Source organism: Elephas maximus, chromosome 7, assembly GCF_024166365.1.
Source record: "Elephas maximus indicus isolate mEleMax1 chromosome 7, mEleMax1 primary haplotype, whole genome shotgun sequence".
In the NCBI taxonomy this organism is placed as follows: domain Eukaryota; kingdom Metazoa; phylum Chordata; class Mammalia; order Proboscidea; family Elephantidae; genus Elephas; species Elephas maximus.
This window is the reverse complement of record NC_064825.1, coordinates 49,282,860-49,296,299: the sequence shown is the minus strand read 5'-3', so window position 1 is coordinate 49,296,299 and position 13,440 is coordinate 49,282,860. Positions and strand designations below refer to the sequence as shown.

The window sequence follows — 13,440 nt, the reverse complement described above, 5'->3', positions numbered from 1 at the left end:
TGGAGATTAAGGAGGGGGATCAAAAGGGAGGCTGTCTGGCCCCAGGCTGGGACCTTCCCCCCAGAGCTGGAGAGGAGGCAGGACCCTGAGTGCCTAGATATCCACTAAAGCAATGGGGAGCACACCCCCAGGGTTTCAAGAGCGGTTGTCAAGGTTGTCAGCAAGTGCTCTGAACAGGTCCTCCTGGGCAAGTCACTCCAAAACCTGATCAGAGGGGGCTGGCCTGGCAGGGGGCTGGGGACGGGGGGCGGGGCCGGCCGTGGGTGGGCGCAAAAGTCCTGTGGTGGGCAACGAAAGGAGACACGCAGACACTGGGCAACCTTGTGAAACTTTAGCGTGTTTAGCGCTCCTCATCTCGTGTGAGGGAGGCAGGAGGCTTCAGTCCAGCCAGGCGGTAGGACTGTCGCCACCGGCCCCTCCCGGCGCAGCGCCCAGCTTGGGAGCGCTGACCCAGCAGCCATATCGCCGAGCAGCGCCCCGGAACAGGTGGCAGGGTGTCTGTTGGGGCGGGGAGAGCGAGGGGGATAGTGTGCCAGGGTTTGTCCAGAGTCCGCCCCGCCCCGGGCCTGGCCTAGTGGCCTGGGTGGAGAGCGAGGAGGGGCCGGCGCGCGGGGAGGAGACCGTGAAGCCTCCCAAGCACGTGGGTCCCCGCGGCGGCGGCCGCGGCTCAGCTGGCGGACAGGAGCAGCGCGGAGGTGAGGGGCTGGAGGCAAGAAGGGAACAGGGGACTGGGAGAGGTCCGCGGGCGGGGCCTCCGGGACGCGGTGGGTCAGACTTGCGCGGGTCCCGGCTCCGCCTGGGCAAGTAGAGAGTCGGGACAGGTATACTGTAGTTGTCTGAGCCCAGCAAGTTTCCGACCCAGCATGTACTCGAGTAGTTGGACCGTGTGAGCGTGCAGCCGGGGATGCGCGCTGGTACTTTGTCCGCAGTGGAGCGTCGATCTCGGTGAGACTGGACCGATACCCGGAATAGGCTGTGTGTGTCCGCGTCTCTGAGAAAGTCTGTGTTAGTGAGTGAGTGAGTACATGCGTCCCTGCGGGGTCGGGTAGCTGAACTTGTAGAGTTTGCCTGTGTTTGTGCTCTCGTGTGGGAGCCTCCGAGGCGTGCAGCCGCGATCAGATACCCGGGAACAGCCCCCCTCCTCCCCACACGTACACTTTGCCGGAGACTCGCTGCGCCTCCCTCCTCCAGGGGATCTCTCGGTGGGTGGCACGCCAAGCCTGGGCGCCTGTACCACTGGGGGAGGGGGGATGGGGGGCAACAGGGGTGGAAGGGGCTTGGCGGTGAAAGGACAGTTAAGCCTCTGTCGGGGGACTTTTGATCTGGCAAGTGGTGCTGTGGCAAGTCAGTCAGGAGGAAGGCAATAGTGAGCCATGTAGGGTTTATGAGTAGGGGAAGTTCATGGTCAGAGAAGCTTTTCAGAAAGATTTGTCCTGGTACCTTTTCACCGCTATTGCAGGCCCCCAGAAAGGGAGGTCTGGGCACTGGAGTAGGGGAAGAGGGCCTCCCTCAGACCTCCCTCCCCTGCCCCCTTGTCTTGAGGTGGGGGGAGGATCCAGGTATTTATCTGGCTTCCAGCTTGTGGGAGGAGGGGTCTTGCATGTGGGCCGTGGGCAGGAAAGAAACACTCCCATGTCATAGGAAATCAGGGCCAAGGGATCAGATCCCCTCAGAATCACTGAAAGGACAATCTCCTCCCTGGTCACCCACCTCTAGACTCCCCCCTGCCTATCCAGTCCTATCCACCTGCCATGTGGCACCATCATTGTAAAGGTCAACTTTGACTATGTCCTTCCCTGTTTACACCCTGCCATGGCTCCCCATTGTCCCCAGGATAGAGGCCAAGTGCCTCAGCCTGGCATTCAAGACCTTTCATGTGAGTCCCTCAGGCCCCACACATTCTATGCCACCTAACCCTCCATGCCAGCCCCACATGACCCCTGGCCTTCTGCCCAACAGACCACACTCTCACACCACTGGCTTTTTGCACACGCCCCTCTTTCCGCCTTCAGTGCGCCTCTCTCTACCCTTTTGCTCACCTGACAAAGTCCTAATCCACTGTCAAGTCCCAGCTCAAAAGACCCATCCTCTAGGAAGCCCTCCCTGACCATTTTCTCCAGGCCTGGTAGGGTTTGCTCTGGGCTTCACGGTTATTGGAATTCCCTTGGTCGTGACTTGATCTCCCAGGTGGACTCGGTCTATGTGGGTGCCTTTCTCTCCATCCAGCCTGGAAGCTCCTAAAGGGCCCAAAAAAGCCTGATCCCAGCCTGGGTTTGCAGGGTACCTCTCAGACCAGGCACTCAGGAGGATTGGCAAGTGTTTGCTGAGACCGTGTGGCTTCCTGGAATGTGATTTAGGATTGTATCACTCTGAGAGTCCAGACTCCTGTGGTTCTGGGACTCTGAAAACCAAAGGCTATCGAAGCAGCAAGTAACAGAATTGAAGAAATGTTTAGCATTCACTTGCAGAACTACATACTCTTAGAATTGGACTTAGTATCCTGGAAATTACTCAGAGTGAAACGGTATCAGAATCACAGACTCACTTTTAACACCTTATACGCTTCCATCCCATTTTCTCTCTTGGGTTTCCCCAGTGTCACTTTCATCCCAAGCTGGGTCCTTCTTGCTTCTCTTCAAGCCTGAGCACAGCTCCTCTTTCAGGATCCTTTCCTGGCTGCTCTGCTAATGAGCTGTGCCCCTGTGCTGGGGACATCTGGAAGGAACCCCTGCTGTGGTAGCTCATGTATTCCAGGGTCTCCCTGCCATGACAGGCAGACACAGCCCCCACCTCAGGGCAGGGCATGATTTGTTAGCACCATAGAACACCCATCTGCCCCCTCATCTCACTTGTTTCTCATGACCTGTCCCAACCAGCAAAGATTTTCCCCACTTCATCAGTGAGGAGCCTGAGGCCAAGAGAGGGGAGTGACTTGACCAAGATGGCACAGCCTGGTTGCTTCCAAGTTGGAGGCTGAATCCAGGGCGCCTCTGAATACGGCTAGAGGGATTTGGATGTGATAGGTTGGGGTGATATCCAAGGAATTGTGATTCTGAACCAATTTGGTTCAGCAGTCATCTCCATAGCCTCGTGCTGTGCTGGGCTGGACTGTGCCAGGTCAGGGTGGGAGAGGTGGTTTGGAGTCCTGCCCTGGGCACTGCCCCACACGGAAAATAATTACAGCACCAGACCTCGAGTAAGGCCCTTCCTCTTTACAGGTCTTGGTTTCTTCATCTGTAAGGTGGGAGGACCAGCCTGGCTGATCTGAGACTCATCCACTCAGATGCTCTGAGCTCAACGCCCGTGGGTGACCCTCACAGCCAGAGCCAAAAGGGAGAGAGCTTTTGAGAGGGGGCTACAGAGTGCTAGGTAGGGCCTCCAGAAGGCTCCAAAGGCCTCGCACCACTACGGCACCTACTGATAGCATCTGAGGTTACCACCACCCCCCCCCCCGTCAACAACTCTTTCTTTGAGCCCAGCCCAGCCCAGCCCAGTGCTTGTGACCCAGAAAGCACACCAGGCAAGGATGGGGGGCCTACTGGCCTTCAGTCCCTTGAAGGACATAAAGGAGGCAGGGGATAACTTCCAGAATCCTAAGCCTGTCCTCCAACCCAGCCTCATCCCCTCTATTCCCCTTGAGCCACAGGGATGACTGATAGTTCCCCCAACTGTGATCTCTTTCCCCAGGTTTGCTTACTCTGCTTCTCCCCTCTCTCCCCCCACCTGACTCCTACTCATCTTCCAAAATACAGCTCAGGTGTCCTCTCCTCCAGAAAGCCTCCCCTGACCACCCCACCATTCCCATGAGTGGCATTATGGCTCCCTCAGCTCTGGGTGCCCCTGCCTCCCTCAGCCTCCACCACCCTGAGTTGTCATTGTCTGTTTTGGATTCTAATCCCACCCCCCCCACACACCTTCATGATGAGCTCCCTGAGGGCAGGAAAGGGTCTCTTCCACTTCAGAGTCCCCAGGTGCTCTGCACAGGCACAGGCATAGAGATGTGGTGACCTCTGTAAAGAGTGAGTGAATAAGGAAGTGTGATGGGGCTCTGGTCCCTGCTGGTGGTCCTTGAACTGCCCTCCCCTCTGAGAATGGCCTTTGATGTGGGAAACTGGATCTGTGGTCAGTCTGGCTGTGATCTCACTACCTACAGCCACTGCCCACAATTCCTGTGGGATTTCCTGCCCCTCGTGGCTTCCTGGGATACCCCATCCTACCTGCCTTTTCCACGAGCTGAAATCGTCCCTTTTAATTATCTCATAAAGTGAGTTTAAAGCATCTCATTTAACTATCTCAACAATCTTATAAGGCCGTTGTTGTTCAGTGTCGTCGAGTCAGTTCTGATCATAGATGCCCCGCATGTTACAGAGGAGAACTGCCCCTTAGGGTTTTCTTGGCTGTAATCTTTACAGGAGCAGATTACCAGGTCTTTCTCCTGCAGAGCCACTGGGTGGGTTTGAACCTCCAACCTTTCGGTTAGCAGCCTAGTGCTTAATCATTGCGCCACCAGGGCTCCTTATAAGGCAGTACTGTTGTTATATTGAGAGGAAACTGAGGCTTAGGTTTTAGAGTTAAGAGATTTATCCAGGTCCCACAGCTGGGAATGGCAGAACTGGGATTTGAACCAGCGTCTTGCCCCCACCCTCAGCTACCTAGGCTTTTCCAAAAAGCCCCAACAATTTCCCACCTTCCTAGTGCCCTCCCATGCCTATTCCATGGTGTTCTGGGCCTAAGTCCTGTGTCTCCCCTCGCAGCATCCCACCCCTGGCAGAGGCAGGCAGTGGGGTTTTCCAGAGTGTGACAACAGAACACTCTCTCCTTCCAAGCTGGACAGGGCCAGCCAGGTGGGTTGGTGGGCAGGCACATTCCAGAGCCACCCTAGCAGAGTAGCTGGAATGTAGTCCAACAGCCCTGGAAATTCTGGCCTGGGAATGGCCTCTGCCCCTCCTCCTAGGTTTGGGCTCTATCCTGGGGCCAAAGGAAGAAAGACCCAGTCTGAGATAGGACTGGAGTGGGGCAGGGCGTTGGCGGGGGGGCGGGGGGGCCAAGTAGTCTGCATACTAGACTTGGTTCTGCCCTTGACTTACTGGGTGACCTTGGATGAGTCACTATCTCCCTTTCTGAGCCTTTGTTTCTTTATCTGTGAGATGGGTACAATAACCATCGTGCTGCTTCACACTGGAGATGTGCCAGAGAGATCTTGGATCTTGCCAGTTGGGTGCTCCCTCTAGCAAAGAGGGCTGGCCAGAGAGCTTCCTGGAGGAGAGGACCTGGGCCTTGGAGGGTGGAAGGTAGCAGTCAGGGCCACAGCTTCTGAAGTCAGGCAAATCAGGGCTGCTACTGCCATTTGCTAGCTTTGTGACCCTGGAGAAGTTATTGAGCCTCTCTGAGCCTCTCAGAATTAATGAAGCCACCTAACACAGAACTTGGCACAGAGAAAACACTCAAGTAGTGGAAGCTCTTGTTATGATATAGGTGTTAGAAGGTAGGGGAGGGTGTCCTTGGAAGAGGGGACTTTGTGAGCGAAGATATGACCATGGTGTGGCATTTGATGTGCTTGAGACAGGAAGGTGAGGGTGGAACAGAGAGGGAGAGTCAGCTGAAGGGGCAACAGGACCAGATCAGCCAGGGCCTTGAATGCCAGGCTAAGGAGCTTAGACTTTAGCCTGAGGACAATAGGGAGCCATGGAAGGATTTTTAGCTGGACAGTAATGTGGTCATATTTGTGTTTTAGGAAGATCACGTGACTGCAGTATGAAAGACGGGCAGGCAGGGGCAGGGGTGGAGGCAAGAACAGTGAGGAGGCTGGTGCAGGGACCTGAAGGAAAAACACAGGGCTGGCCTAAGGTGGGGGCTGCGGGGTGGGGACCACATGGTGCATGTCTGAGGCACTTGACTGGTTGAACCCATGGACTTAGTGAGTGACGGGCTCCATGTCTCTGAGGTTTGAAATCTGGAAGGATGGTGAAAGTGATGTGTTCCACCGTAGCATGTAGAGTCAAAGCATCTCCTAGGGAGGAGAAGACAGGGAGTGATCCCTTGGCAGAATGGGGTGGAAGAAGGTGATGCTCTTTCACCTTGTCACTAGAGCAGACTGGCAGATAGTTACCAGCCCACTGGCCTATGTCAACGCGAGACTACTGGGGCAAGGTGCAGTAAGCTCTCTTTCTCCAGTGATGCGTTTGAGGTTCTGGTGCATGCTGGGACCTGCCCATCCAGACAGGGGTGCCTCCACCAGGTAATCATCCCTTCACTGAAGCCCTGCTGTACCTGACGTATGTGAGGGGCTTGCAGGTTGAAGAGATCAGAACCAGGGCCGGAATTCAGAAGACCCGGGTTCCAGTCTTACCATGAGGCCTTGGGTCAGGGCCACGGCTTCTGAAATCAGACAGGTCAGGGTTGCTTCTGCCATTTGCTAGCTTTGTGGCCCTGGAGAAGGCTGAGTGTGAATCTGACTGTGACTGTGTATCTGTGTGTCTGTGCCTGTGTGTGTAGGTATGTGGCTTGTGTGTTTATAACGCCCAGGGAGAAATGGTTAGAGGAAGGAGTGGAGAAGGGGAGTGTTCCAGATAGAGACCTAGCTGGAGTGAAAGTATATTGGCGGAATTACTGCAGAGTGACTACTGGACAAAGTGGGTATTGATTGTTTCTTTGCTGTGCAGAATCACAGAGCCAGGACTGAGGGAGGGGGTGCTGGCGACTCTTCTCAGCTCTGCAGGATATGAGGGAAGACCTTCCCCCAGCAGAGCCGTCCTCCTGCAAAAGGGGGTGATTGTGGAAGGAGGCTGCAAGTACCCCATCCCTTTTGCATTCAAGGGGGGTGGACAGTGGTAGAGGGAAGCAGGTTGCAGAGGGCATTCCTGCCAGCGCAAGCACACCAGGTCGTCTTTCTGCCTTAAGCAGGCCAGAGTTAGAGGGGGTGGCCCCGAGAAGGCTTGACCTGGCTGGCATCTTGAGACTCAGAGCCCATGCTGCCAACACCTCCCTGTGTCTGCAGGAGCCAGCGGCAGCAGCAGCTGCCTGCCATGAGAAATGATGGAAGAACTGACGCAAGGGCACAGCCCCGGGCTGGGCGGCCTGTTTTTCCTGTTTCCTGCAGAGTTCCCTGCAGCCTGGTCCAGGTGTGTGCATTCATGAGTGAGGAGCCTAAGCAGGCAGTGAGCATCCTGACAGCCAGAGCAGGTGGTCAGGTAGGTGTGTGAGAAGGCGGGGCCCTTCGGCTGGGGGACTGAGCGGCAGGCACTTAATCCTTATAGTAAAACCAAAAATCAAACCCATTGCCATCAAGTTGATTCTGGCTCATAGCAACCCTATAGGACAGGGTAGAGCTGCCCATAGAGCACCTGGGAGATTCAAACTGCCGACCCTTTGGTTAGCAGCCATAGCACCTTGCCGCTATGCCACCAGGGTTTCCATCCTTATAGTAGTCCCATTAGTTACCTCGATGAGAAAACAAAGGCTCAGAGTAGTTAAGTAACTCACCCAAGGTCACACAGCTGGTAGGTAGTAGGGCCAGGTTGTGTATGTGTTGGGGGTTGGTGGGCATGTGTGCATGTGTATAAGCTGAACTGGGGTTAGAGCAAAAGAGTCCTAAGGCAGGTGTCCGGCTCTAGCCTCTGCTCTGCCCTGCTCCCTCATCCAAGGCTGGGATGAACTCAGGCTTTGGAGCCCTGGGTGTTAAGCATATTTTTCCAATTCCTGGCGTGTGACCTTGAGCAAGTAGCTTAACCTCTGTGGCAGAATCGACTGCACCCAACAACAACAACAACAGAGGGTGGAGGACCAAAAAAAAAAAAAAAACCGTAGCCGTCAAGTCAATACCAACTCACAGGGGGATGAAATGAAGAGGCTGCATGGAGGTTGCTCAGCCAAGTTTAGCCCATACGAAGCGGGGGGGGGGCTCCAGGATTGGGGGGTCCTGACCCAGACTGACCCATGACCTGGGCCAGAGATGGATGAGATAAAAGAATGTGCCTGGCCTTGGTTTGGATAGCTGAGCCATCTCCAGGACACCTGTGTCCAGTTCCCCTCCCCCTAGTGGCTTCCTGGCCTGTCCAGAGAAGGAAACATAGCCCAGGTCTTTTCTGGAGTGGGAGCAGACCCCAGGCAGGCTGGGATCCCACGAAGTCTGGGTGACCCCTGGCCACCCAGAGTCAGCAACTAAGAAATCTTTAACCATCACTATTCTCCAGGAGGCCCTCAAAAAAGCAAGGAAAAGGAGAAGCATCTTCATAACGCTAAGCCTCCTCTGGGCCCTCATCACCTCTTGTGCATCACTCTTCATTCATGTAACACGTGTCCCTGCTGGATGATAGGGACAGAGAGGAAAATCAGATGGACCCAGCCCTCCAAGAGCACCTGGAGTGTATTGGGGTAGAGCGTGAACGGACAATTTACCATCATGGCATGAGGAACACCCCGGGTGGTGGTGGAAGGGGAGAGCTTCAGAGGTGAGGTGACATTTGAGAAGGGCCTTGAGGAATGATAGAATGCATTGGAGGCTCTGTAGGTTCTAGAAAGGCTTTCTAGGCAGAAAGAACAGCACAAACAGAGTTGGGAGGCCTGGAAGGGCATTTAAATGGCTCATATTTCCCCTCCAGACTAGGAGCTCCTTAGGGACAGGGCCAGCCAGAACTGGGCACAGAAGGGCTAATGAGTGGTGTTGAACAAATTAGGGGAGAGATGATCTCTAGGGTGCCTGGAGTGAGGCCCCAAAGTGGCATCTGGGGCCAGGAAACCCATTAGTTTTTTCTATTAGCTGGAGAGGCAAAAGGGGAGGCCTGAAGGAGAGCGTCTGCACTTGGCCATCTCCATAAAGAGAGGGTGGAGAGCTAGGAAAATGTACTCACAGGTTACTGAGACTGCCTGTGGAGGGAGGGGGCAGGCAGGGTTAGGTTAGACTGGGGCCACGGTGATCGAGTCCCCAGCTGGCCCGGGAGGGTGGAGGCTGGGACCAGGTGGAAAGGGCAACTCCCTCTGCTCACGGGAAAACTTAAGGAAGTCTCCACCCATCTTCTCAGTGTCAGAGGTTCCACCATTAGTGATTAGTAGGAAACTCTTAGTGCAGAGATGAGATCTGGATTACAAAGGGAAGAGATCTCAGCCCTGGGAAAGGAGCAGGGCAGCCCTGTGGAGTGGGCCTGGGTGTGTGTGCCCGGCATGGCTGAAGCCACCCTACTGTCTCAAGAGGGGAAAGGACCTCATGGGGGGAGCTAGGGGGCTGTAGTTCTCCAAAGCCAGGAGATATGGCCCATGAGAGGTCTGAGACTCCAGGAGGGTAGGAAGTACCTGATGGTATCCAAGGCTCTGTGGCCAACTGGCTTCCAGCCGGGGCTCTGTCCCCAGGTGAGAGTGTGGCCCCTCCACTGGTCCTTGGTGTCACACTCCATCCTCCTCACCCCCCCCCCACAGCTTCTGTGAGCCAGCAATGGTCCCAGCTTTCGCCATCCACACATCCCATGACACATCTTCTCCTCTCCCTACCCCTACTCCTCCTCCCGACCCCTCCATGTCACCCAGCCCTAAGCCAGGCCTCCTCTTGGCCACCTCCCTCTCCTATCCCTCCTCCAATCAGAGGGACCCCTCTTGCCTAGCCTTTGCTTGAGAGCTGCTTGCATACCCCCAGGAGCAGGTAGTTCACACCCTCCCTCCTATGGCACCTTCCTCTGTGGTAGGAATTGCAGCCCAGCCACTTACTGGCGTGTGACCTTGGCCAGATTACTAAAATAATCTGTGTCTCAGCCTCATTATTGGAGACCTGGGGGTGATGCCCTGACTCCCAGAAACATGTGGTATGGTATAAATAAAGTAACATTTCTAAAGAGCACATTAGTAGTAAAGTTTGAGTATCATCAGCTATCCCTACTCCTCACCCTATTAGAAAGTTATCCTTTGTGTTTGTCTAAAACCTGCCTGCCTGGGACTCCTGCTGTGACTTCTAGCCTGGCTTCTGGGACTATTAGGCACACCTTTTCCCTCCAGCCCGGGATGCCTGCTGCCTACCTTCTAGCTAAGAGAGCTCCTATTGGTCACATTGGTGGAATGGGGAGGGGAGAGAAGCCAAAGTCCTGCTGTCTGGGAGCTCACTGTCTGCTGGGCAGTCAGACCTCATGGGTGCGTTATATGCCACTAAGAATAAGGTAGAGAAATGTCAAGATAGTAATGGTGTGTGAAGAGAAGCTGGGAAGACCTAGCGGAAGCTGAATTTGCCCCTCAAAAGAAGTTCCCTTCTGCCCCCCACCCCTACCTCCACCCCAGTCTTCCCTGGAATCTCCAGGAGGGTCACTGCCCATTGGGCAGCCTCACAGGCCAGGGGCAGGACTATTGTTTACAGATGTAGAAAGTTCCAGAATATAGAAGTCCTAAAAAATATTTGCTGAGTGAATTAATGAATGACTGAAGAGGGGAACCCTTGGGAAAATAACCTCAAATACCAGGCATAAGGCCAGAGTTTCCCTGGAGAGTAGATAGACGAGCTAAAGCAAAGAACTTATTAAGGCCTCCAGGAGGAAATGGGTAGCCCACTGTTCAGGAACATCCCAGCAGGCAGTGGACACTGGGTGTGAGGCAGAGCCAGTCAGCTTCAAAGGCCCCTTTCAATGAATCTGAAATTATACCCCTCTGGGCCCACCAGATCCTCAGATTCTAGAACTTGGAATCCTATATCTAGAGCTCTGTAATCCGGAAATTCTAGAGCAGAGTCAACAAACTCTTTTTGTAAATGGTCAGAGAGTAAATATTTTAGGCTTTGCTGCTATATGGTCTTTGTCCAAATTATTCAACTCTTTATAAACGAGTGGGTGTGGCTGTGTTCCAGTAAAGCTTTATTCACCGAAACAGACTGGTGAACTGAATTTAGCCCTCGGATTATAGTTTGACTACCCCTCTTCTAAAGTTTTAGAATTGTATGGTTCTGATATTCATGGATCTCATGCATTCTCCAGGTTCCAGGGCTCTAGAACTCTGTGATTTGAAGGCTTTGGGTTTTCTGGGTCCAGGGAGAGATCCAGACCAGATGGCAACAAAGACTGAACAAGGATACTTGGGGCCCCTCATGGCTCTATTCAGGGTGGGCATGTCAGGCCTCCCCGCTGAGCCCTGGCCATGGCCCTGATGTCTGTTCCCCCCACCCCCTTCCCCTGCAGGGTGATGGCGGAAGGCCTGGACCCCTGGAATGGCACCAACAATGGCACCTGGGATGGGGATGAGCTGGGCTACAGGTGCCGCTTCAACGAGGACTTCAAGTATGTGCTGCTTCCTGTGTCCTATGGTATAGTGTGCGTGCTCGGGCTGTGTCTGAACGCTGTGGCACTCTATGCCTTCCTGTGCCGCCTCAAGACTTGGAATGCCTCCACCACGTACATGTTCCACCTGGCTGTGTCGGATGCACTGTACGCGGCTTCCCTGCCGCTGCTGGTCTACTACTACGCCCGTGGCGACCACTGGCCCTTCAGCACAGTGCTCTGCAAGCTGGTGCGCTTTCTCTTCTATACCAACCTTTACTGCAGCATTCTCTTCCTCACCTGCATCAGCGTGCACCGATGCCTGGGTGTCTTGCGACCCCTGCGCTCACTGCGCTGGGGCCAGGCCCACTATGCCCGCCGGGTGGCAGCTGCCGTGTGGGTACTGGTGCTGGCCTGCCAGGCACCTGTACTCTACTTCGTCACCACCAGCACGCGTGGCACCCGCATTACCTGCCACGACACCTCGGCACCGGAGCTCTTCAGCCACTTCGTGGCCTACAGCTCCGTAATGCTGGGCCTGCTCTTCACTGTGCCCTTTGCCATCATCCTGGTCTGTTATGTGCTCATGGCACAGAGGCTGCTAAAGCCAACTTCTGGGGCCACAGGAGGCCTGCCGTGGGCCAAGCGAAAGTCAGTGCGCACCATTGCCGTGGTGCTGACTGTCTTCGCCATCTGCTTCCTGCCTTTCCACGTCACCCGCACCCTCTACTACTCCTTCCGCTCTCTTGACCTCAGCTGCCACACCCTCAATGCCATCAACATGGCTTACAAGATCACCCGGCCACTGGCCAGTGCCAACAGTTGCCTTGACCCCGTGCTCTACTTCCTGGCTGGGCAGAGGCTCGTGCGCTTTGCCCGTGAAGCCAAGCCACCCATAGGCCCCATCCCTACCACCCAGGCTCGCCGCAGGCTGGGCATGCGCAGGCCTGGCAAAAATGACACCAAGAGGACAGAGAACCTGTCAGCCAGCAGTGAGGGCTCTAGACAGACAGAGTCTACGCCAGCTGGTGGCGAGAACACTACGGATGTCCGGCTGTAAAACCTGTACCCTTTGGCCATGTGCAAGTCTGTGTGGGTGACTGGAGGGGACCAAGACTTGTTCATATGAGACCGTCTCCCCAGATGTGGACTCATGCCAGATGACCAAGGGAGCCATGACCCCAACTCCATCCTGTGGCAGGGGCTCAGGACACACTGTGGTCCAGATTGCTCAGCAGTCCCCATAGTCCCCAGTCATCATTTGTATGTATGAGTTGGGGAATAAGGTTTCAGAAAAGGCAAGGGTTCAGGGCCAATGCCTCGCCCTGGCCTGACCCACGTAAATAGCCATTGGTGCCTGCCAAGATACCTAGGCTGGAGTTCGGCCTAATCAAGTCACATGGAGAAACTGAGACCCGTTTGGAAAGGAAGGTGACTTACCAAGGTCACGTAGCAGAATCTGAGCCATAGCTACCTGGGGTGGGGCAGAGTTACAGGGTGACTAGGGGACCGGGGTAAGTGGCCAGAGCTAAGTCACTTACAGAAGTCATGGAGGAGGCTGGGATCACAGTGGACTCAACTCTGAGGAATTCCCCTAGCCCAAGAGATGAACATCTGGGGACTGGTGCCATAAATCCATCTGTAGGCTCCCCTGGACTAGGAGCCAGTTTGAAACTGTAACTTATACTAAAGGTTTCGTTGCTTCCTAAGCTGAGCTGTGGCCGATGAGTGGCCGAGGAATGGGGATGTAGCCTGGGAAGCTCTTACCACCCCCACCAGGGCCCTGTTTTTAACCTGTTCTGCCATCTGCCTCCCCAGGAGTAGACTTACTTGAGGGACCCCCTCTCTGGACTCAAGGTTATCAGGTTATCTTTCATTTTAAAGCCAACTGGCTTCTGTGCCCAGCACGAAGAAGAGTCAGGTGGGGTCCTAGGCCTTGGGGATTCCCCAGTCTGGGACTCAGTGGGCTGACCAGTCATGTGCTAGTAAATGTTAAACCATTCAACTGGCTCTGTGGTGGAGGTGTGGGGTACCCCTTATTTGTGGCACTGCCAATTGCCACGGTGTAAATATTTCCACCATGGTCAATTTCAGGCTACCAATGTGATGTCAACCCCCTAGCAAGTTTTCTGAAAATTTAACAATCAGCTCTTACAAAAAGATACAGGTCAACTCTAGCACACCACTGGATGATGCTGAGTGGTTGGGGCTGTGGACT

At 54.7% G+C, this 13,440-nt stretch overlaps 1 protein-coding gene across 7 annotated transcripts; it reads left to right on the top strand.

Moving 5' to 3' along the window:
* Positions 1-589: 589 nt before the first annotated feature.
* P2RY2 (purinergic receptor P2Y2) lies at positions 590-13,227 on the top strand. Of its 7 annotated transcripts, none has more exons than XM_049889910.1 (3): positions 591-695; positions 6,998-7,121; positions 11,145-13,227. In XM_049889910.1, exons 2-3 carry the CDS (start codon positions 7,033-7,035, stop codon positions 12,280-12,282), a joined length of 1,227 nt encoding a protein of 408 aa, XP_049745867.1. In that variant the 5' UTR covers positions 591-695; positions 6,998-7,032; the 3' UTR covers positions 12,283-13,227. The 7 variants fall into 7 exon arrangements, with proteins under 7 accessions (XP_049745871.1, XP_049745867.1, XP_049745868.1 ...); XM_049889911.1 differs by lacking the exon at positions 591-695 and adding an exon at positions 710-945; XM_049889907.1 differs by lacking the exon at positions 591-695 and adding an exon at positions 8,193-8,450 and having other exon boundaries at positions 7,037-7,190.
* The last annotated feature ends 213 nt before the right edge of the window (positions 13,228-13,440 follow it).